Raw genomic sequence first — 25,877 nt, forward strand, 5'->3', positions numbered from 1 at the left:
TGTGGAGCCCAGTGGTGTATCAGGTGGTGAGAGCGCCTCAGGTAGGTGGGTCAGTATACACGATTGCGCCAGCAGATGATTTGAGTAAGGTAAAACGGGTAAATGGTATCCAGTAAATGGTCCATATTTGTCATTCATGGTTTGAACTTGATCCATTGCAAATTCTTTAACTGAATGTGTGTTGTGATTGAATGTTTTTATACTCTTGTTTTGTTTGTTTATTTCAGGAGCTAAAGGCCTCCAGTGAGGGGAAGCTAGCTGTTTTGACCTTTGTGGTGTTGGTGCTTCTCTCAGTGTTTTTGCTGTGTCCATTGCATGGGCTTTCATAACATGTCAGCAGTGCCACAGACCGATCGCCTCTGTGCCACCTCGCATTGCTGCAGTAGTTCATGCAAAGGGAGTCCAGACCGAGTATTGATATTCTTACCAGTAGTCCAACATTTCTTTGTTAATAATCTTTTTACTAATTTTTTATTGGTCTTAAGTAATATTTTACTTAAGGGAGCTGTCAGTAGAAAAAAGCAAGTGATTTAAACCTTTAACAGATACAAAATATCTGTTAGGATCTTTGCTCAACTAAATATTGGGCGCTTTCCCAAACTTTGTTTGATACACATACATTAAGTAAACATAAAAAATTATATCAGTATGCACACAAAATGCTATTAAATTTCATATTAATCTTTTAGACTTTTATATTTTCTTTTTATATCCATAGTATTTTATACGTTATGCACATTAAGGTAAATGTTTTTACTGTAAAATAAATGTTGTTCCAAAAATAATAGAGAGAACTGTGTGTTCATACTATCTACCGACTAGGCATAATATTTTGACCTGTTTGTGGGTGGGATATATTACCCTGCAAGTGAACAATTTGATCTCAAAGTTGATATGTTAAAAGCAGGAAAAATAGGCAAGTGTAAAGGATTTGAGCGAGTTTGACAAAGGTGATTTTTAGACGACTTGGTCAGAGCATTTTTAAAACTTCAGCTCTTGGGCTGATCCCAGTCTGTAGCGGTCAGTGTCTATCAAAAGTGGTCCAAGGAAGGAACAGTGATGAACCGGCGACAGGGTCTTGGGTGGCCAAGGCTCATTGATGCACATTGGGAGCGAAGGCTGGTCCATGTGGTCCGATCTAAAAGCTTAAATTGCTGTAGAAGTTAATGCTGGTAATGCTCGTCAACTCTTCATTGCGTGGGTTTTTTTTTTTTTTAACCCTACAATTTTGTTTGTCTTTTATATAAGGGATGCTGCCACGTGTTTTTTTTTTTTTTTTTTTTTAAATAAGGATGTTCTTCATTTCTGTAGTATGTACAGTTGTGTTCAAAATTATTCAACCCCTACTGAAATTGACTGTTTTGGTCGGTTTGACATTGATTATGATCATTCAGTCATCCTGCTTACAATTAAATCAAAGAGGCATGTGTAGGTCAGACAAATATAACATAACATTTATAATGAAATAACCACAAATGTCTTTTCTGAGCTCACGTCATTCAGTTTTATTCAACCCCCAAGTGACATTCAATCTTAGTACTTAGTACAACATCCTTTTACAGTTATAACAGCTTTTAAACGTGAAGCATAGCTTGACACAAGTGTCTTGCAGCGATCTACGGGTATCTTCGCCCATTCATCATGGGCAAAAGCCTCCAGTTCAGTCACATTCTTAGGCTTGCGCACTGCAACTGCTTTCTTTAAGTCCCACCAGAGGTTCTCAATCGGATTTAAGTCTGGTGACTGCGATGGCCACTTCAAAATGTTCCAGCCTTTAATCTGCAACCATGCTCTAGTGGACTTGGAGGTATGCTTGGGATCATTGTCCTGTTGAAAGGTCCAACGTCTTCCAAGCCTCAGGTTTGTGACGGACTGCATCACATTGTCATCAATATCTCCTGGTACTGAAGAGAATTCATGGTACCTTGCACACGCTGAAGCTTCCCAGTACCTGCAGAAGCAAAACAGCCCCAAAGCATGATTGACCCCCCGCCATGCTTCACAGTAGGCAAGGTGTTCTTTTCTTCATAGGCCTTGTTCTTCCTCCTCCAAACATAGCGTTGATCCATGGGCCCAAACAGTTCTAATTTTGTTTCATCAGTCCACAGAACACTATCCCAAAACTTCTGTGGTTTGTCCACATGACTTTTGGCATACTGCAGTCGACTCTTCTTATTCTTTGGGGACAGCAAGGGGGTGCGCCTGGGAGTTCTGGCATGGAGGCCTTCATTACGCAGGGTGCGCCGTATTGTCTGAGCAGAAACTTCAGTACCCACATCTGACAAATCTTTTCTCAGTTCCTCAGCAGTCACACGGGACTTTTCTCCACTCTACGCTTCAGGTAGCGCACAGCAGTCAAGTCAGCATCTTCTTTCTGCCACGACCAGGTAGCGTTTCAACAGTGCCCTTTGCCTTGAATTTGCGAATGATGCTTCCTATGGTGTCTCTTGGTATGTTTAACATCTTTGCAATCTTCTTATAGCCATTGCCCTTCCTGTGAAGAGTAATCACCTGTTCTCTTGTCTTCCTGGACCATTCTCTTGACCTCACCATGTTTGTAACCACACCAGTAAATGTCTAGAAGGAGCTGAGTATCACAGTCATTTTAAAGCTGCCTAATTGGTGCTTATTAGGCTTTATTGCTGCTCCCTGGTATCCACAGGTGTTTTCAATACCTGATTGAAAACACTTCATTGAACCTCTGTTCTTCAGAGTGGTAGTCTTTAAGGGGTTGAATAATTATGTCAATGAAGAATTCACAAAAGAAACATTTACTACTGTATTACAAAACTAATTGATGTCATTTTAGTTGCATATGGTTCTTTAAGAAGTCCTTGTAGGATTTCATTCTGAATACAATTACAAATGTACACTAAATTCCCTAAAACCATTTACAGCATTGGGGGTTGAATAATTTTGAACACAACTGTAGCTGTCATTTGAAATCTGATGTTTAGTCAGATAGTTTCTATATGTTGTAGAACTGCTATACAGGGGAAGCATAAATTATAAACTTCCCGTTTGAACCTTTCAGGCCTCCTCACCTACATCAGTACCTGACTTTCATAATACCCTTGTTACTGATAAACACAAACATCCATAAGCACACTTCAAAATCTAGTGGAACATCTTCCCAGAAGAGTGGAGGGAATTATAAGAATTATAAGAAATTGGGACTAAATGTTTAATTCAATGCTCAAAAATGAAGCCCAAACTTCTTTACTTTAACTTGAGTAAAAAAGTGTAGTCAGTACTTAAACTTTTACTGGAGTCTTTTAAAACATAAGTATCTGTACTTCTACTTATGTAAACAATGTGTATACTTTTGCCACCTCTGGCAGGATGTCATAATGTTATGCCTGATTGATGGTCATAAAGTTTTGCCTGGTCAGTGTGCATTCTTGCTTGGTTTATAGCCTGTCCCATTCTAATGTTGTATGCAAATTATTAGACAAAGATGAAAAGTAACAAAGTACTAATACTTTGTTAATGTAGATTTTTCTGGTATCAGTGTTTTACTTCACAATTTATTTCTCAGGCAACTTTTTAATTTGAGTTATTACATTTTTACACAAATATCTGTACTTTCTACTTCCTACATTTTAAAACCAGGCTTGTTACTTTAGTTTCAATCTATTAGGTGAAATGTCAAAATTTTTTCTTCTTGTGCACCGTTTAAGTCCATCAACCAATTTCCTGTCATAGCATGGCATTTCCCACTTATCACTGGTGTATAATTTCCTGGCTAACAAGCTAACAATGAGCAAGGCAGAAGGCAAAAAGGTGTCTGGCTAAAGTGTATGAGACAGAGGGAGTCAGCAATGTAAACATGACTGAGAACAGAGACATTCTTGATCACCTGAACATCATCTTTTCTCTGCTTGTGTTCTATATGGTGGTTATTTAGCCTGGATATATTCATTAGGTAACAAAATTAAAAATTTGTGATGTATTAATATAATTATATGATTAAGGTCAAATTAAAAGGGTAATACTAAAACAGGTAGTAGTAATGGCTACTTTTTACTTAAGTACATGTAAGAGCCCAAACTTATTTACTTTATCTTCAGTAAAAAATATTTGTCAGTACTTTAACTTTTACCAGAGCCTTTTAAAACACGAGTATCTGTTTATAACAAACTTATATAAAGTGTATGATCCTCACCGTGCGCTGACAGGCAACATGTTCGTAGGCTTTGATGAGACGGTTTTTGTGGTACATCATCAGTCCGCAATGATCTTTGGTCTTTGTGTTGAAGCCAAATGTGATTGGTATTGGCTTCTAATGTGATAAAAGACTTAAGGATCATGGTATTTTTATATATATTTTTTTATAATTTACTGGCTACATTTCTACAAAATAAGTTGGTTTGATATTTGCCAAAAAGGATACAAGTGGAGGAACACAGGCAGGTTTGTATGAGTCCCTAAAGACTTTCGATAGAGTTTTACTGACAACGCAAGTTTCCACCTTTCTCTTGAAGGATGATCTGCATTTTAGGCTTAAGGTACAGAATACTACAGTATGCCTGAAATAAGAGCAAAATAATCTCAAATGTGACTATATGTGGACTTGCAGTTAAAAAATAATTTAACAAAAATAATTTATAATAATTATCTATGAAATGTGTCCAGTTTTTGTAAAGCAAAATATATCTTATTTTCTCTGACATAATCCCTGCTATAGTAAATTAATTGTAATATTGTAATGTGTGTGCAATTTGAATATTATTTTCTGTGTTTAATGTTGATGAATGTTAATCTGATTATGATTTCAGCTTTCACCAAATAAGAAACGAAGAATAATGAATCTGAAGCTCTGCTGAAGCCTCGAATTCTGCTTTCTAAAACCCAATGTTAAGTGAAACAACAGTGAACACTACCAAAAGTTCAACAATCAGTGGTGGTTAAATTCTTACCCGTAGTGAATATTCACTCTTGGGCACCAACATACGATCTTCAGGTTGCGTCTTGTTTGTCTTCATTAAGCTCTTGCACACATTAAGAGGGATCTGGAAGTCATACCGGTCCTTTATGAAGTCAAATTCTAGCTCACCTGAAGATGTTCTGCAACAAAATATTTTTTCATCAAATCATTAATTATACATAGGATAAATAAACACTTTTATGCAATTTGTCTTCCGAAATTATTCATATTAGGTTAATTATTAAACAGGCACTAAGAATACATTGAAGACTGTATTGAAATTAAACATATCACACGACAGTGTGTTTTTAAAGTTAGGTTACATTTACCTACACATTTTCATACGCCTACCCCCCCCATTTACATACCTGCATAGGTTCCAGATAATGATACGGGTTCCACTTGAGCCAGCACACAACTGTTCAATGACATTAAACTCAGACAGCAGTTCTTCCTTGGTGTTAAACAGAGAATATTTCAGGATATCATGAAGAGACTCTGCGTGTTCTGGTGTATCACTGAGTGATCAACAAAGTTAAGGACCAAACTGCACAGAGGAACCTTTAACATCTGAAAAAAGCATTTACATGACTTTCTGTGTCACTAACAGGCTCAACAGTTTAGAAACATTTCTCTCTTGCTTCTAGGTAAAGGATATTAATCTCTCTAGTTTTGGTGAACATGACCATAGGCACTATGACATTCTGTGCTCCTGTTTTCTCGAGGTAAGTCTGTGACAGGAGACCCACACACATGGTGTTGGCTTTCTTTGAGAACACGATGACATCCTTCCCCAAGCGCATGGAGCCGGACTTAAATCCATTACCATAAAGACCCACTGGAGCATGACCTCTTACTGCCTTCTTATCACTGAAGCCAAAACTGAGAAAAAGAGAGAATTTGGATTATCTGAATCTCATTTAAAACATATTGCAGACTTCATGGACACACTCCTACCTTAGCATTTGGTGCATCGTGTCATAGTCCATGCCTTTTCCATTATCCATGAAGATGAGGCAGTCCTGGCCTTTAAACTCTGTTTTATCAATCCAGAAATGCTGTGCACTGACATCTGGGTCATAAGCATTGTCTAAAATAGGAAAAGAATTAAACACTATTCACTACTACTGTATATTACAACATAATCACATGCTTCTCTTTCACAGTGAGAAGCATTTACATACTTAGTCATCTCTAAAGCATGAAAGTAACCCTGAACTTTATTAAAAAATTTGTTTAGAAAATTACCGGATTCTCTCAGTCACATCTGTCTATGATTCACTCTTGATGCAGGTCAAGATGTTTGCCTCAGTCACATGTTTTACCTACATCTGCTACCTTCTTAAAGGGTCTCCTTTGGCCGGTAACACAATACATTACCTCTAAATTGAAACCCCCAAGCTAGCAAAATTAACTGGTGGGTTTTTGATAAATGTGAGCCAAAATCATCACAATCAAAAGAACCAAAGACTACTTTTAGGTGTGCATTGAATTTATTTAATACAGGAGTTTAAATTATTGAAATAAATTAACTTTTCCACGATATTCTAATTTATTGAGAAGTACCTGTATAACCATATTTGTGGAAAAAAAATCTTGTTGCACCTTTTGGCTTCCGATGAGGCATCAAATGCAGCATATTTTTGGGGATCAGCATACTGACGTGACTTCCAAAAGACCACAACAAGAGAGTAAAATCTTCAAGTGGTAATTTCTGTCATCAGGGTGCATAAAGTGATTTGTGCTTGAACAAATCGCACAGCTGTTAGTTAGAACTGAAGCAAGAACTGAAGATGATTTCTGGACTTTATTATTCATGAAAATCACATCAGGATAAATGATTGGCGAACACCTCAGTCATTCTGATTGAAACATTTCCTGTGTTACTCATTTACACTGACTGTGTTACTCCTTTACACTGACTGTGTTACTCCTTTACACTGACTGATTCCTTTCTGTGTTTTTGTTATGCTGTTTTAACTGTTTGAGTGGCTTGATAGTAAAGCTGATTTGAGCCATTATGTCTTTCCATGGGTTTTCCCAAAGCAAAAACCAATGAAGCCTTGGCTAAATACCAGTACATAAATAATATGACAGTGATAATCTCTAATGTATTTATTTTCTTGCTTGCAAATGATTTTTCAAACCTGGCTTGAATAAACTTTGTAAACTTTTCAGCAAAATAATTTTTTTGTACTTTACAAATATAAACACACCTGCAGAAATCATGCACAAATTATTTTATGTTATTCTTTCTATGTGATTTTTCAATTCGTCCACCAAAATATACACCTTTGTATAAATAAATATACTGTGGTCATTATACATTATACCCGGGGTCACTAACCTTTTTGAAACTGAGAGCTACTTCTTGGGTACCGATTAATGTGAAGGGCTACCAGTTTGATACACACAGTTTTCAGTTTGATCTGAAATAACAAATTTGCTCAATTTACCTTTTATTATATGTTAATAACATATTAACAATATGTTTAATAACACCACATTAGTGACCCCTACATTATACATTCTAGAGTCTCAAACACACAATAGACATAGATAGTACAAGATGCAACATGAGAAACAAAATCCAAAACAGTTTGTATATATGAAGTTGGCTTGGTAATGACGGCCCAAACACCCAAAAGTAACCATGCAAATGTTGGCACAAGAAGCCTCCAGAGTCCTTTTTTTATTTTGTAATAATTATTTAACCAATTATTTGTTGGTTAAACCAACTTAATCTCAATATTTGGCCATTTTGATGGCCCTATTTTGCACAGGAGTGTAAAGTGGGGTGTGTTCTGGGAGCTGTTACAATGTTTATCTTACAAAGATTCCAGTGTAGAGGAAACACTGCCTTATATTAAATTTATTAAAGCACTTACCTTGTCCAGCAGACAGAATATTGTCTACAGTTCACTATATGCAGCGTGCATGGTTTACAAAAATGGTTCGATAATCAGGTAAAAAAAGTAGAAAAGCATTAAATAAAGAAACAGCTTCTGCTCACCAATCAGTTGTGCTACAGCACTAAAAAGCCCGGGATGGATAGTGGAGATTGTGTGCAGGTACCGTGGACTGATCTTTAGGAGGAAAACATTATTTAATAATTTACCTTCACACGAAAGGTAATTAGAACAAACAAGTCAAGACAACACAAAACCCTGCATTCTCCTTCTCGGTCTCTTTTATCTTGTTTTGACCTGTATTTCTTTGTCTAAAATACATTTCCCTGTTAATAATAATTAGATATTAGAAACATTTGACATCTAAATTTTTAACGTATCAGTCACGAAAAAAAAAACCCAAATCAGATATGTTCATTGACCAGCTGCCTGGATATTGCTAATGTGGGACAAAAAAATGCTCCCAGCATAAACAATAACACCTAAAATTACTTTCTAGGTTTTATTTTCTTATGACATATTTATGTTTCTCAATTTCATATATTTTGCTTATACATAGCACCTCCATACTGTATATGAAAAAACATGTACTGTAAAGCTCAATAAGTATATTGGAGTAAGTTTTGTTTTGACATTTTACTCTCCACTTTGATCTTTGAGGAGAGTTATTGTGAAATGAAACTGAAAGCTATTGTTCCAGTGAAGTTTAGAGAATCAGATCAGAATCAGAAAGAGCTTTATTGCCAAGTATGTTTGCACTTACAAGGAACTTGTTTTGGTGACAAAAAGCTTCCAGTTGCACATTTTTAAAGTAATATGGAAATAAAAGTGAAAAAAAAAAAAAAATTAAAGTTATTTATATAATCTTTTTTATAAAGAAATAAATTAAGTAGAATATTATTGCACAAAAAATACATATTTAGATTAGTAAAAGTGGTATTGCACATATATTTTATTTTATTGCACAATGCGGAGAGCACAACATGTTCATGTTTCCTTTTTTTTTCAGAAGAAATAAAACCACATCCACAGGAAATGGTTTAGTTGTTGTGCAGTAATGTAACTTATTGTTATTTCATATATTTTTTATTGAGAATTAATCAGTTATTTGTATATCTTTTGCTGCAGTTCTCATCTCTCAAAAATAATCATATGAATTGGGAGCAGGGAAAGCTTATAACACAGAGGTCTTCAACGTTTTTCAGGTCAAAGACCCCTTAAACAATAGAGACATGGGGCAGAGACCCCTGATACAAAACATGTCACTCATATTAATAGAAACCAATCATATTATGCTAGTTATGTTAAGACAATTAGAGCTATGTTGTTGTTGTTGTACATGCATCATTGTCTGTATATTTTCAGAAAGATTTATGCATCATAACAAACACATTTTTTTGCAATTAAAATCAAGTTGTTCACAGTCTTTTATTTTAATAGATTTGCATTTTCATACACTTTCGTTTTACTATCATGTGGACTATTATACATTTACATGAACTTCAGCAAGAATTGTAATAAAACTTTAATTTAATAATTATAATATTTTTTAATGAAATATTTTATATTTGATGTTTTCACTCGTTTTTATTTTTTCAACCAAAAATATTTTTGATTTAACATTAATTCGCAGACTTACTGCTCTAACGCCCTGGACCCCCTAGGGGTGGCAGACCCCCTGTTGAAGACCCATGTTATAACAGGTATAGCAGTGGGGTTAAAAGCCATATTAATCACATTTAGTGCTACTAAATGAAGTACTACAAAATTTTATTCATGATTTTCATTTATTGTTATAGAATACATATATTTCTATAGTATATATTGTTTTAGTAGAGTAAAAGATCATTTGTAATTGTTTAACCTTGTTATATTGCCTAAAAGTACTTACCATACTTAAAGGCATTCCTCTACTTGTTAATGATGCCATTTCTTTTATTCAAAACTGCTGTCTTTGTCTTTGTTTCTATTCCGTTGCACATTTAAGCATTGGGTGGAAAAAACTACTTTTATACTGATTTTAAAAGCACCTCCTTTTGTGGCTTACCACTACTACTGAACACTAATTACACATTCAGTGTTTGGTTACTTTCACTTTTATCAGTGTAGTTTTCCGCACAGTAGATGGCAGTCTTGGCAATCAGAGACACGTCTGCACAGTTCTACAGTATGTTCAACAATATGTTCATTTTAAGAAAAGTTATAATTTTTTGGAAATCTGTACTGAATTTGTATAAATAATTTACCCCAGCTGTGAGAGTGGGTTAAGAAGATTTATTATCTGTAAATGTATTCAACACAAAGTTGACTAAAACATCACATGAAGCACTTCCATTATCACATCCAGTGGGTCCAAATGTCAAGGATTTATTATTAATATTATTATTATTATTATTATTATTATTATTATTATTATTATTATTATTATATTTTTCCATTTTTATTTAATACATTCTTTCAAGTAAATGAGGCATTTGCTAAATGGCATACATGTAAACTAATTTACTTGAAAGAATGTATTATTATCTGATATTTGACCCACTGGATGTGAAAGATCATGCATAAAGCACTTAAGAATTTGTGTATATATATATATATATATATTGGGTGTTCTTAAGTGCTTTATGCATGATAACTTCACATCCAGTGGGTCCAAATGTCAAGGATTTATTATTAATATTATTATTATCATTATTATTATTATTATTATTATTATTATTATTATTATTATTATTATATTTTTCCATTTTTATTTAATACATTCTTTCAAGTAAATTAGTTTACATGTATGCCATTTAGCAAATGCCCTTATCCAGAGCAATTACAAGTCCAATCTATTATCTGTAAATGTATTCAACACAAAGTTGACTAAAACATCACATGAAGCACTTCCATTATTTGTTGCTTGTAACATTATTTGTTATTTGTAACTGCATAGAGCTTCTATCGTGCAAAATTTTTACTATGCTTAACAAAACTCCAAACCTCTATAATACAACCGCAACTGTGCCACCTACATCATCTGGAGCAGTTCAGAATCAATATTTGTCTAATAACATTAAAATGTAAATAAAACCCAACCTACTCACCAGAGATGCAGACTCATAATTTGCACCACTCCTCAGAGGCTGTAATCCAGTGGTATCGCTCGTATTCACTGGTCTGGAAGTGAAGAACAAGCCCTTTCCCGGGCTGAGACAAGCTAGCTTCGTGGTTGGCTGACCTCTACTCACAATGCCTAGCTTTTCTTCAAAATGTATTTTTAGGTATGTCCGCAAACAAATCAATTTCTCTTCCTCCGTAGGCATAAAGTCTAACTCAGATGTATTCATGTGTTTGGTAAGCTACTCGCTATTATAAAGCATCGTCAGTGATTCCTTCCAGTCAAAATACAGTAAATATATTCTCCCGGTTAATTAGGGAGACTGCATTAATTAGAGACACACACATTTATTACAGTATAACTGTTTTTAATGCAGTACCATTTGAGGGCATGAAGATCATGGACATCTAATATTGCATTTTGCTAATTTTGCATTTCACCAGATACTTAGAAACTTTTGATGATATTATGTATTGTAGATTATGATATATTGAAAGTCTTTACAATTCTACTTTGAGAAACATCATTCTGAAATTGTTTGACAATTTTTGACACAGTTTTTAACAGATCAGTGACGCTCTGCCTTTAAAAACTTTGACCTTATTTTTTCTTTAAATGTTACATTTTCTCAGTTTAAACATTTCATATGTTTTCTATGTTCTATTGTGCATGAAATATGTTTTTTTTAATTTTGTAAACCATTTCAATCTAATTTTATGTACATTTTAACCAGCATCACAAATGTTTTGGAATTGGGGTTGGACAAAAATTCAAACCCAGCAAAAAAGCTGAACAGCTCAGTTACTGGGGCAATCTAAACATTAGGTATTTGCCAATTAAATTCTCTATTCACTATAACTATTCACTATAACAGTCCTGGTTCAAGTTAAATTCTAATTCCCTTTAAGGTGTTCAGCAGCACAATATTTGGCACTAAATTAAGTAAGTCATGACATCACTTTCAAGTGCATTGATTGTACCACATTTGTGAGGATAATATTTGTGCTTGAACACCCATTTAATTAGTAGAAATGACATTTGCAGCTGTCATGGCGTGGACCACGCTGAGACAAAGTAAGTAATTCTATCATGTTTATTGGTTTATGAAGCAACACCAGACAGAGTTACGAACCATGAAGCGGAGTGAGTCCGGAAGACGGGTAAAATCCGTGCAGCGGGTATAATCCTTGAAATGTGGATAATCCACGGAACGGAGATGATCCACGGAACAGAGATGATCCAGGGGCCGGGGATGATCCGAGTGGGAACCAGTGGGAAATGCTAGCGGTCGAGGCTCCAACGAGATAGGTAGCATGACGTTCAAGAACCCACAGCCACGGAAGGTGCATAGCTAATGAGTGACAGGTGTCTGTAGTTAAAGCAGGGCGCAGCAGAGATAGCGGCAGCATGACAGCCGCCGAGGGGGGCGTGGCAGGTGGATCCCTGACATAACCCCCCCTCCAGTGGCGGCACCCAACACCCCAAAACCACTCACACCAGGCGGGCCAGGGCACTCCGAGGAGGGCCGTGCCAACCATCCAGAGTTGAAGGAGGAGGCCTGAAACGCACGCCAAGAAACCAGGAAGGTCGGGAAGGACCCAAGGCGGAGCGACGTCGCCTGCGGAGATCTGAGGCTCGACAGGTCAGGACTGCTGTGGGAGCATAAGGGGGACCAACCCAATATTAGGCAGATGGTCAAAATGTTATATCTGACTGGTATATTATGCCAGGCATAATTTTATACAAACTAACAAATGGCAAATGATGCAAATGGTAAGGCACATATTAAATTATACATAGTGCAATCTTCACATTCATCCTGATAGACAAGACAAAACATGCTGAGGTTGAGAAAAACAGAACATGCAGTGATGATCTGTGTTCACCCCTCCAGGCCAAAGCAAGGAAACTTCCAAACAATAAAACTTACACTTACACGGTTACACTGGTCTTTTTTTTAAATTGAGAAAGCAGTATAATCATGTCCCAAACACTAAAGAATGTAACAAAAAAAGCTATTTATTTTGTTGTAATTAAATATAAAATTTGAAACTAGTATTTGGAAAATAACCCAACTTTAATGTTGAACAAATCAAAATGTATGTAAAAACCCTCAAAGCTAATTTATTTTAGTTTTCACTAATAGAGTAATTTATATGTTGCACTTAGGAAGTTAAATATAGACAAATTAGTAAAACATAAACAAGAACCTGCAAAGTAGAATATACACATCTTAAGTACACTTCAAAACCATATTCAATTATTAGCTCCAAATAAAGACTAAGCAAATTGACTTGTATTGTAAAATAATACATTTTAGCAATTAAGCAAATTGTAAAATGAAATTGCAAAATTAAAACATTACAAAGTTAAATGACACACTAATGGCAAATGTCATTATTGAGAACTGCGTTTGAAAATAAATAAATAAATAAATTCTGCAGTCTGTAGTAATTTTCTATATTCAATATTCTATTTTCGTATTCTATATGAGCGCATATGAAATTATACATACAGTATTAAGACTTTGTAAAACAAATGGTGGAAAAAAAATGTATGAAGGATAGTCACTGTTTGAGGACAGCACAACGTTTCCAAAAGCAAGATAAACTTTCTGAGAAATGAAACAGAAATCAGGTATACACCAGATGTCACTTGATTTATTTACATATTTAGAATTGTTACACTCAGTTTGTTTTCCTGAAGGTGTCAAACTGAAATGAATGATTGAAAGTAAGTTGGAAATGCTTTGACCTTTGCAGGGCACTTTTGTAAGAAGAAAAAAAAGTGTGCAAGTTAACATTAAAATGTATGCAAGAGTGACAATTATCCGGATCATCCAAGAATTTTCCTCTTTTTTCGTGTCATTCAGCACGACTTTCCATCTAATGTATTTGAATGTGATGTATTTGAATGTGATGCCACAGACACTGTATTGTTTTTTCCCTTATTTGTTACTCATATTTTAAATATTATTCAAGCACTATTACTCAACATTTAATTAGGACATTTTATTCTTGTTCTAATGTGTTTTATTCTGTAAGCTATTCGGAATTATAAAGCATCATCAGCGGTTGCTTAGAGTCAAAATATAGCAAATATATTCTCCCGGTAAATTAATGGAAAAGACTTTTTGGGTGTTATTGTGTGTGATAGCACAAGAGGGGGCTGTGTTCATTTTATGGGTGTGTTATAGTTTTCTTTTTTCCCTCAGGACTTAAGTAAGAGAGCTATATTATCGCACCTGCACACAGTGTTGCTGTTCATAACATGAAGTACAATAAAAAGTTGGATCGGTTGTTTCACGGTATCCTGCTTCCGTTTCTATCTGCACAGACTGTAGCTCGCTGTCCATTCGAGGACTATTTGTTGACTCATGGTATTTCAAAAACTTTACATCAGGGGTCACCAACCTTTTTAAAACTGAGAGCTACTTCTTGGGTACCAATTAATGTGAAGGGCTACCAGTTTGATACACACAGTTTTCAGTTTGAGCTGAAATAACAAATTTGCTCAATTTCCCTTTTATTATATGTTATTATTAATAATTAATAATATGCATCTATGTAAAGACACTGATCATGTTAATGCTTTTTCATAATAATTATCAACAATGATTTAACAAAGTAGGAAACAGCTATTTTTAGAAAAGGCCTGCGGGCTACTCATGTGGTCCTTGGGGGTACCTGTTGCCTGTGGGCACCATGTTGGTTACCCCTGCTTAACATTCTGACCAAGGCCGTCAGTTTGAGGCAGATATTGTTCATAGACTTTGTCAAATGCTTGGGATTCGAAAGACACCGACTACTCCCTATCTTCCGGAGTCAGATGGGATGGTTGAACGTTTTAACAGGACTTTGACCGGTCAATTAGCAAAAACGCTGTTGACGTATGGTGGGAAATGGGACAGCTTTGTGAAACATGTAGAGTTTGCCTACAACACCTCGCCCCACTCAAGCACTAAATTCTCACCATATTTCTTTACTCATGGACGGGAAGCAAGGGTCCCTGTCGACGTTTTTGGTATCTGTCTGTGCATTTGATTCACAATCATCTTCGTCACATGCTGATTTTGTGTCTCATTGTTGTCTAGACCAGTGGTCCCCAACCTTTTGCGCCAGGGACCGGATTAATGCCTCACAATATTTTCACGTACCGGTTTAATGTCAGACAATATTTTCACAGACCGGCTTTTAGAGTGGCGGATAAATACAACAAAATAAAATTATATGATCGGCATAAAAACTGGTATTTTCTAAATATAATAATAAACTTGAATCCACTGTGTTGTTTTTTGTTCATTTTGCTAGCTTGGGGGGGTTTGAATTTAGCGGTAATGTATTATGTGTTAGTGGCTGGAGCAGCACCTTTAAGAAGGTATGGAGGTAAGACATGTGACCGAGGCATCTTTACATGCATCAAGAGTGAGTCATAGACAGATGTGGCAGAGAGAGTCCGGTAATTTTCCAAAATAAAACATCATTCAGAATCAGATAAATAAAATGGAAATAATTTAAGTTATGTATTCGTTCTGTGCGGTCCTGTACCAATTGACTCATGGACCGGTGCCGGTATGCGGCCCGGAGGTTGGGGACCACTGCTCTAGACTGTGCTCTGCCTTTAATAGAGCACACATGCACAGTGAGGAAGCACATGTACGGCAAAAACTCTACCATGATGAAAGTGTTCGTCATCAGCCCTATAGTGGGTGCTATAGTGTGGCACGATGATCCTGTTAAGAGTCTTATGAAGCTGGTGCCGCATTGGAAGGGACCTTTCAAAGTTGTGGAGGTAATGGACTCTTGCGGCGAACAAGGACTGATCTATCAGATTATTAATCCAATGGACAGTGATGACAGAGGGAAGGTGGTCCTACAGTAACTACCATTAATCTTATCGACCGTTGGTGAAGACACCAGCTAAAACTCCTTGCGGACACGCCGCTGAGTCTCTTTTAATTATATCGTCATCTGTTCTCAACAAAAACAAGAAATTTCAACAATACAAAGTTATGATGGTCATAACTTCTGTTTTGAGTGTGAGGAAAAAGGTTTTTTTGTGGGATCAGTTGTGGATTAATGAATGCAAATGTATCAAGATGAAAGAACTTTTAACTATAAAATTCAATTCTTTACTTTTTTTGTAATTATAATAAACAACATCACACAGAGAAAATTATGCGGCGAGCCAATTATATACAGTGAAACCCGGTTATCTCGCCCTCGGTTACCTCGACAACCCTATTAAGTCGAAGTTTTTGAAGTGGAACCGCCAAATTCTCGCTTTTTCTAAGCATTTTTTATCAGTTATGTCGACTTTTTTTATGTCGCCGAACCCTGATATCTCGAGCACAAGGGGGGGAAAAATTTGCCATTTAACGTCGGTTATCTCGGTGCAGCCGCAGAAGAACTCGCGGAAGTGGCGGAAAAATCAATTCTTACAGCTGCTACAGGTGTTGTATTGTATACTAGCCATGTGTGTATCGATACCAAATATCGATACTATTGATACTGGGGGTGGTATCAAAAAGTATCGATCCAAAAGTCAAAGTATCGATACTTTTCCAGCTGCAGAAAGAGTGAGGGCGAGGATGCTCGCCAGTCGCGACTCGCGAGTGCGTGGTATCATGGAGCCAGCAGACAAAAAACGGAGCGCTGTGTGGAGGTATTTTACTGCTGTAGATGAGACCATAGCGAATTGCGACGTGTGTAAAAAAGTGTATTCGCTACTGTGGTAACACCACAAATTTACATAAGCACATGAAACAACATGACAAAGAGCGTAGCGAACTACAAAAAGAACGAGAGGAGGCCAAAGTTTCAGCCCCGCTGGCAGCAAGACAGAAGACACTGGCAGAGTCCTTTCAAGAGAGATATTATCCAGGTAGCCATATGTATATGTTAATGTATATATTTAATACATGTATATGTTTAATATGTATAACCTTAGATGTAAAACTGCAGTTTACATCTAAAGGGATTGTTTTGCTTTACGAATATAGTGTCATTTGTACTAACGAACAACTACAAATTAATAATACATTTGTTACAATATTTATGAATTATTTATGAAAACTAAGATTAACAAAGTGTGTGTGTGTGTCATTGCTTCCTCTGTGCCTGCAGAAAGAATTTTTTCAAAGGCCGGACAGTTAATAACCCACAAAAGACATTTATTGAAAGGGAAACATGTAAATATGTTATTGTTTCTCAACAAAAATCTGTAGCTTAGTAGTTCTCAACTTTTGTTTAGGTATTAGATTTGGTGTGTATTTTGTTCATAAGATAAGGCAGTATTCTAAATAGGAAATTATTTAATTTGTTATTAAAACAGCTGCTTTATTTTCTAGTAATAATTTTGTGCACTTTATTTTTTGTTAACGTGAAATAAGTACAGTTAAAGGGAGAAATAATTGTTACTATATTGTTGTTTAATGTATATTTAATAGTATTGTTCAGTTTTTCTGCAAATTTTATTACTGTTATTGTAATTTTCTTGCTGTTGTGATGTTTCCATAGTTTATTACAATAATATACTTTTTTCATTTGAAAATGTCTTGTTTTTTGTTAACCTCACACATGACCAATTACAGAGCAAATCACATCACAAAACACAGAAGTATTCAGATTAACAAAATTATGCAATCAGTTTATACTGATACAGTGATATTCGCTACGCAAGAAAGTAAAGGTAATTTAGATTGTGCGCCAAAAAAAAAAAAAGTATCGGTATCGATATCGGCGATATTGGCCTGTATTTACTTGGTATCGGATCGATACTAAATTTTGCAGTATCGCCCATGACTATTGTATACTGGTGAATCTCTGCTGTTAGTTAGTGCTAGTGTTCGTAGTGTTAGTAGGGGGGCGGCGCGGCGCGGCTTTGGGAAGAAAAGCGCAGCCGTTGAGAGAGTGCCGGTGGGGTACCGGAATACGCATGCGCGATAACAACGACCGCCGTGAACCAACATATACCAACAATAACGGACAGTGAGAGTGTGGAAGTTTAAATAGGAGCTGGTGATGATGATAAACGAACACCATATGTGCGCGATTGAAGCCGAGAGCTTCAGAGAAAGCGGCCGAGAAAGCACCTGACACGCTGAAGGGGCCGAAGGGGGCGTGGCAGGTGGATTCCTGACAGATAAACATGTACTGTATGTATTTTTATAGTATGCCTTCATCAAACAAATCGCGCAATGCTGTTGTGTAAAAAACCCTTCAAAAACACGTGCATGCACATTCTCATTTATTAACGCACATCATGTACATAAAGAAATATCAAGCACGTTAATATATTGCCGCCATTTTGATTTCGTTTATCTCGATCATCGGTTACCTCGCTGCTTTTTGGCGACCCCCTAGGACATCGACATAATCGGGTTCCACTGTATATATATATATATATATAATTGTCTCTGCATAATTTTATAATAGGAAAAATTATCATGCCGCATTATCATGTACTTTATCTCTCAGTCACACTGGGATAAAGTCTCGAGGGATGCCAGAGCATCAGCTGCACTCAAGCAGAGGAAGGTCCAGATCTTGGAGGATCTGACTCTTAGCTCTAAGGATGTGAGAAACAAGCTATGGCCACTGGTTGAGCAAGCAAAAAAAGAAGGAAAGAAAGCTGGCTTTTGAGGAGCATTATTAATAGCAAACAGACATCAGACAGGGATGCCCAATATCTTCCTATTTATTTTTGATTGCAGTCCAGTTTCTTGCCACTTATATCACACAGAGTTTTTTGAATGGTAATGGAATTGCAGGAAAACATATTATTATCAGTCAACTAGCAGATGACACAACTTTTTTTTCCTGCGAAATGTCTCTCAGATCTCTGTTGCCTTAAAATGAATCAATCCTTTCTTTAAAGCTTCTGGCCTCCATCTTATTTTAAATAAATGCGAACTCATGTTCGTTAAAGAATTTGCCGCTACTGTTATTTGTGGTATCCCAGTTAAAAGTCAAATTCCTTATCTAGGAATGATTATAACTAAATATCCCAAAACTACTGTAAGATATCCAACACATTTTTCTACTGTTGCAGATAAAACTTAAATAAAATAAAACTCATGGCTTCAAAGAGATTTATCTTTAAAAGGTAGAATCCTTCTTGCACAGACTGAAGGTATGTCCAGGATAATTGTACCCTAAAGAGTTGATAAAATGCTTTCAGACTTTAAATGGAAAAGAAAGGTTTACAATATTTAAAAAAAAAATTTGTATTAATGAATTCCATAAAAGATATTTTAGTTCTTCTACAAAATAGTATTTTCCCAAACATAGTATTTTCTTTTAAGCATGTTGTTTTTGGTTTTTATGAAGAAAATAATAGATATTATGTCATGAATCTGATTTTTATTTTAGCAAAATTTTATATTCATAAATGTAAATATGCTAATAATATACTATTTTTTACCTTTTTCATCAGTGAAATATAAAAAAAAAAAACTCTGTCTATAAGATATTTAACCTGTTCAAAAATATATATGATTATATTAATGATTGGTGATTTTGTTTATTTATTTATTTATTTGTAATTTTTTTAAGCCCCTATGTTCAGTTCTGTTCTGTATAAAAAGTGGTTCAAGAGTTTCCAGTAAAGCAGGTAAACACAATTTAAATCCAGAGACTTTATTTACAAGAGATGACATCCTCAGCTGCAGGCGTTTCTTACCACACATTCTGTCCGGCTCCGCCCTCCACTCGCTCACCGCTGGCACATATCCCCAACGCCCAGCTCAGGCCAGGGCACCATCCAGCATGTATTGCACACACACGTTTCTTTGTAGTAATTTATGAGCTCAACACACACACACACACACACACACACACCTCAGTGTGGGAAATATGCTTCATGCATTGGTGTAGTACAAATCGAAAGATCGTGACATTGTATGTACTGATTTATGATTCTGGCCTGTGTTGATTACTTCAGAATGTTATCACCCTGGTGAAGGAGGCTGATCCAGACATGAGGATTATGAGGATTTATGAGTCAGTAAGCAATTATAATGATATGGTGAAAATCTTGGGATGGAGCTCTAATGTTCATTTGTTCCAGATTAAAAATAGATACACATAACATTAACTTTAAACCCACCACCAGGTGAAGAGAGTGATTATATTTTTAAAGTGGCACCTTGAACAGAGGTGGATATATTAAGCAGCATGTGAACAATTAGTTCTAAAAGTTCATGGAAAATGGGTGAGCGTAAAAATCTGAGTGACTTTGACATGGAAACAAACTGTGATGTCTAGATGACTGGGTCAGAGCATCTATAAAACAGAATGTCTTGTGTGGTGTTCCTGGTTTGCAGTGGATAGTACCTATCAAAAGTGCTCCAAGGAAGAACAACCCTCCTCTGAACTAGTGACAGTGTCCGCTCTCCCATCCCTACCACCCCCAAAAAAGACAGAGACACACAGAGAAAGAGAGAGAGGGAGAGAGCTCTTCTACCTGTCTCAATTATTCTCTCTGTTTGCAGAGCGCACAGACAGAGAAAGAGGAGAAGCGACCATGGACTGCCATCTACACTTCCTTACTCTTCCTTTCTTCCTACTCTTCTTCTCCTTCTGCGAAATCTTCACTTTGATGAATTCGGTTCGTTTTGGATTTAAAAAACTTCATGCAAACTTTCACCCTCTTAGAGATTAGCAGACATACTGTGTATATACTATTCTTTTCAGAACCTTCTGACAAGTTCCTGAAATCAGAGAACATTTTAAACTGACAGATTTGAGCTATTTCAAAGAGTTCAGTAGGTGCATCTCTCTCTCTCTCTCTCTCTCTCTCTCTCTCTCTCTCTCTCTCTCTCTCAGGGTTTTTCTGACAAACGCATATGTTGTAGCTCAGTGGTTGAGGCACTGGAGGCATTGGTGGCACCTAAGTAAAAGGCTGTAAGGCAAAGGTGGGACTCTGGATGGGAAGGTCATAGGTTCAAATCCCAGCACCATCAAGCTGCTACTGCTGGGCCCTTGAGCAAGGCCCTAATCCTCAACTGCTCAGTTGTAAGTCACTCTGTTTAAGGGCGTCTGCTAAATGCCATAAATGTAAATGTAAATGCAGCTGAATAAGGTAGTTTTTAATTACTTTTCACATCTTTGGGGTGTGTTATAATACAAAATATGAAATATAAAAATAAAAAAAAATCATAACACATTGATTAGGTAAAAGATTTATTGATAAACACTTAAGTAAGTCAGTCAGTAATATTTTTCATCATTTTTCATCAGTCGTCAAGTAGGTTTTATTGTCATTTCAGATACACAGTGATATGAGACTATGTTCCTCCAGAACCCTGATGCTAAATTAAAAACATAGAGTGACATCACACAACATAGAGCTAAATACAAAATACAGAGTTAAATTCTAAAGTAACTTATCCTAGCCACATAAAGGGCATAGTGTGCAACCTGGTGCAAACAGTTCAAACAGGCTTGTTTCCTATCACAGCACAGTGGGCTCCATGCATTGTGATCTTCAGGTGCTGAAAATACCCAAGTCCAAAGTCAAAACTCTACATAAGTTGGGATCCAAATGACGTTGGTATGTCTCTAAATGGTTCGGGATGTTCATAACTTTCATGAGGTGGGACACAATGGGAGCTCAACTGGATGCCTCGGGATGGGTAGAGAAAGAGAAGCAGTGAAGAGGAACTAGCATAGCTGCAGTTCATTATATTAACAAGCACAAAGTTATGATTTATGATATGTAAAATGTGCTATGTGGAGGCTTATCTAAAAAGATACGACTTTAATCTGCACTTGAACTGGGAGAGTGTGTCTCAACCCCGAACACTGTCAGAAAGGCTATTTTAAGGTTTAGGAGCTAAATGTGAGAATGTTCTATCACCTTTAGTGGACTTTTCTATTCTAGGAACTACTAGAAGTCCAGTGTTTTCAAATCTCAAAGAGCTCCAAAAGTTAAGTCATAAAATTAAATTACTTTAAAATTAAAAGTCTGTAAAAAGGACATTACTCATAATCGTACCCTCCAGTGCTCATGTTACTTTTTACTCTCCAGTATTCTGTATTGTTTTAAATACTTATAATCACACTCTTGATATCACCCAAATGAGGATGGGTTCCCCTTTTGAGTCTGGTTCCTCTCAAGGTTTCTTCCTCATAACATATAAGGGAGTTTTTCCTTGCCACAATCGCCATGGCTGCTCATCAGGGATAAATACACACCATTCATCTTAACTCTTATATTCTGTAAAACTGCTTTTAGACAATGTCTGTTGTGAAAAGCGCTATAGAAATAAATATGACTTGACTTGACTTGACTTGACTTAACCTAACAGGTAGCCAGTGTAGGGATGATAATATTGGAGTTATATGGTCATATTTTCTTGACCTTGTAAGAATTCTGGCTGCTGGATTCTGGACTAACTGTAGCTTGTTTATTAATAAAGTAGGACAACCAGCTAATAATGCTGAAGGGGGTTTTCCCCTACTTCACCCTATTTATCTATGGAGTTGTGTCCTAACATACAGTTTATACAGTTTAGGCCACACTGAAAGTTAGAAGTCACTTGAAATGTCATCTTGACAGTTATCATGTATTTGTTTTATTGTGCTTTAATAAAATGATTTCATTCTGTAGAATGAGAGATTTAATAAATAGTGTTTTTCTTCTGATCCCCTTTAAAAAAATATATAGAGTTTTCTTTTTTTTTTTTAAACCAAAATTGTTTGTTTTTTATGTATGAAATAATCAGAAACAAGTCATTTTAATCTGCTTTTATTTTCATAAGTATATGGATGTCTTAATGGTTTAGGTTAGTACTTTTATGGTTTAGGTTAGTAACTTTTGGTTAGTATCTGTTACAGGTACAGTCAAAATGAAACTTGAAATAAAACTGCATACACTTCATTCTAGGTTAGTAATAAATGGAAAACGTAAAACATTGTGAACCGACTAATGTCCACAGTTTTTGCAACAGTAATCCCAACTGTCATCAGTAGTATAGCACCACAGGTATTTATGGCCATGGTAACCACATGGATAATGAGGTTTGCAGATTTTTCCATTCACAGCAGAGAAACAGTCATCAGAAATGCAACAAGGTTTTTCATCATTGTCATAATCGGTGTAGCAATACGGCTTGCTTTTACCATATTTGGCACAGGCGTGGTTGTTGCGGCAATAATTCCCATCTTTAGCCTTACTTTGCCACAGAGGAGGGCTGCAGTAGTCCCAAGACCCAGAGTCTTTCCAACACCAGTAGTAGTCATAACCGTATGTGGCGCAGGGATAATTATCTTTGCACATCTCGCCCTTATATGTGATGAGTGAGTATTGGGGTGAGCACTGTATCAGTCTCGGACCTGAGTAACACAAGTAGCTCTTTTGTTCTTTCCTATACAGGCATGGAGAAGAACAGCATGGCCTGGTGTCACTTTTTGTGGTGCATTTACAACCAAAACTAGTGTCTGAGACCTTTTGGCAAAGTGAGCCATCAGCTGCAGTCTGCCATCCGGCAACAGATTTCTCTGGGACAAGCTGGCAATCAACAGATTCAGACCGCTCAGACACATCTCTTTTTCTGAGTTCACTCTTTTCAGCATTAAACATTCTCTTTTTAGCAGTAGTTATAAGACAAGCACTTCCCATATTCTTCATTTCTTCTGCCATAGTGGAATAACTGTGTAAACTGTTACTTCTAATTTTTGTGCTAATTCCAGTCACCTCATATTGAGGGCTGTCAATGTTACTGTCACTCACTCTTTTGCCTGCATTAAATGTATTCAGCACATCTGTGGTCATCTGGAGTCTTTGATACTCTGGGAGTTTAGTTACAAACATCTTTACAGCATTCTCAGATTTAACATTACCAGCGAAACAATCGTCAACAAATATTTTAATTGACACTTGACTTGATGATGAATAGAGTTCACTCAACTTAGTATTTAAGTTTGAAACACTCATTGGGATTATGCTGATTTCTGGCTGGTTTTTTCCTATATAGCCAAAGGAAAAAGACTTCTCATCTTTAGTATTGTGTTTATAACAGACAGCTGTCCAGATGTGTGAGGGCACCGTGACCCTCTGAGAATCCTCAGAGTTTTCCCTTTTTGGTATTGTTGAATTTGGATTGGGTACAGTACCTGTGACAAGGTAGACAACTGCATCTTCGTCCTCCTTAAGCTGATCCATTAAAAGTCTCCGCAGACTACTCTCACTATTCTTCCATTGGATACGGTTAAAGCACGCATCCATAGGTGCCACATTGGTCAGTGTAAATGTTGCCTGACGATCGCATTGAAAACTATTAGGGTTCAGGTGTCCACGATCATATCCTGTTGCACTGTAGTCATTGCTGATGGCTTGCTTTCTCTTTATAATATTTTTGTTAAAGTCACTCTCCAGGTCCATGTAGGGTTCACTGAAATGAGAAATCTATAGAAGAAATATTATGTTAAGAGTTTATTTAATTTTTACATAATGTTCTATCCTTGGTTTAATAAATGCATTAGTATGTGCTCAAACTGTAAACTGTAAGGTGACTAATTAGAGGCAGCTTAACATTTTATTTAACCTTGTTGTATTATATTATGAGAAGCATAAAAAAAGCTAATTAATACTTTATAACAAAAAATATTAGTAAAAGATTTTGTTAGGCAGCAAAACACATTACCTGTGGCTCTATGTGCCATGGAAAGGTTGATCTTTGTTGATCCGTAGTCAAGCATTTAGGGTCAAGAGTATATGCACTGTACAGCGGAATTTTGTGATGAACCGAGTAAAGTGTAGCATAATAATAACCTTCATTTTCCAACATCTGGCAGATTTTCTTGGCATTCTGATCCATCCCACTTGGTTCTGTGTGTTGGTAAAAATACTCACTACACGTATTAAAGTCATCAACCACCTCTGCCTCACCTGTAAGTGCTTTTAGCACAATAAACGTGAGCAAACAAAGAAGAAACATGGTCTGCAGTTGGGTCTCGTATTACAGAGTAGCGCTACCAACAGGATGTCTGCTATAAATACATAAAATATGATGTATTTATAGCAGACAAACAGAGAAATGAGGAACATAATGTGGACAAATCAATTGTCAGATCTAATGAAGGACAGAAAAACTTTGCGCAATGTGTTTTTTGTTAAACTCCACAAAAAAACACATTGCGCAAAGTTTTTCTGTCCTTCATTAAAACCGACAATTGATTTCACAATTGATGAATGTACAAGCAGGATGTGTTGAATTGTATTGTTTAATGTTTATTGTTATATAAACATTAAACAATACAATTTAAGTGCACAACTTGTACAATACAACTTGTACAATACAATACAAGTGCACAACTTCTTGTTTTTTTTTCTTGTTTTTTTGTGTTCAGCGTGGGGTGTTGGCAAGCGTCTAATTCAGGCTCCTACAATCAATATGCTGCCAACTTATTTAACTTATTTAAAGAGCAAAGACTGAAAAGAGCAGGACCTCATAGCTTACAGTGCACATAATTACACATCTAATCATCTGCATTAGAGGAACACGTTGTAACAGAGCACAGAGGAAGATAATTTTACTGTAGGGTTTCTAGTGATTTGATAACCATTCATGTTTTCTGTTGCTATTCATTTAACCAGGGTTTAAATTTTAATGAAGCTTTCAGGAAATGTTTGGAGCAGATATTTGATTTGTGTCAATTAAATGTGGAATACTTGTATTTAAATTTGATGCATAGCATGAGAGCTATCTGTCAGGGAGCACCCTGCTATGTCTCCCATGCGTGCCCGGCCTGAAAGGAGCTCCTCGCCGTCGTACTAACCACACACACCTGACTCTCATCTACACACTCATTACACCACCTATATGAACATTTACTTAACACACACTCCCAGTCCTTTATTGTATGTACAATTGTATTGACATTTTAGAGAGCAGGGGTACCAGTAGCATTTGTACTTTAAATACATAAAATAT

At 36.2% G+C, this 25,877-nt stretch overlaps 2 protein-coding genes across 2 annotated transcripts in view; both read right to left on the reverse strand.

Annotated features, from left to right (window-relative positions):
• LOC124382900 (MORC family CW-type zinc finger protein 3-like) overlaps positions 1–9,883 on the reverse strand; it is a 28,279-nt gene extending 18,396 nt beyond the window's left edge. Inside the window, 9 exon segments of the mRNA XM_046845234.1 lie at positions 4,166–4,282; positions 4,394–4,478; positions 4,480–4,529; positions 4,920–5,067; positions 5,296–5,449; positions 5,586–5,809; positions 5,885–6,017; positions 7,941–8,013; positions 9,728–9,883. Of these exon segments, the coding sequence (XP_046701190.1) occupies positions 4,166–4,282; positions 4,394–4,478; positions 4,480–4,529; positions 4,920–5,067; positions 5,296–5,449; positions 5,586–5,809; positions 5,885–6,017; positions 7,941–8,013; positions 9,728–9,766 (1,023 nt within the window). The 5' untranslated portion in view covers positions 9,767–9,883.
• A 12,791-nt stretch (positions 9,884–22,674) lies between these two features.
• LOC124382902 lies at positions 22,675–24,910 on the reverse strand. Its single transcript, XM_046845238.1, has 2 exons — positions 24,588–24,910; positions 22,675–24,349 (listed from the first exon to the last, which is right to left on the reverse strand). Exons 1-2 carry the CDS (start codon positions 24,879–24,881, stop codon positions 22,868–22,870), a joined length of 1,776 nt encoding a protein of 591 aa, XP_046701194.1. The 5' UTR covers positions 24,882–24,910; the 3' UTR covers positions 22,675–22,867.
• Positions 24,911–25,877: the final 967 nt, after the last annotated feature.

The sequence above is a fragment of the Silurus meridionalis genome, chromosome 3 (genome assembly GCF_014805685.1).
Source record: "Silurus meridionalis isolate SWU-2019-XX chromosome 3, ASM1480568v1, whole genome shotgun sequence".
In the NCBI taxonomy this organism is placed as follows: domain Eukaryota; kingdom Metazoa; phylum Chordata; class Actinopteri; order Siluriformes; family Siluridae; genus Silurus; species Silurus meridionalis.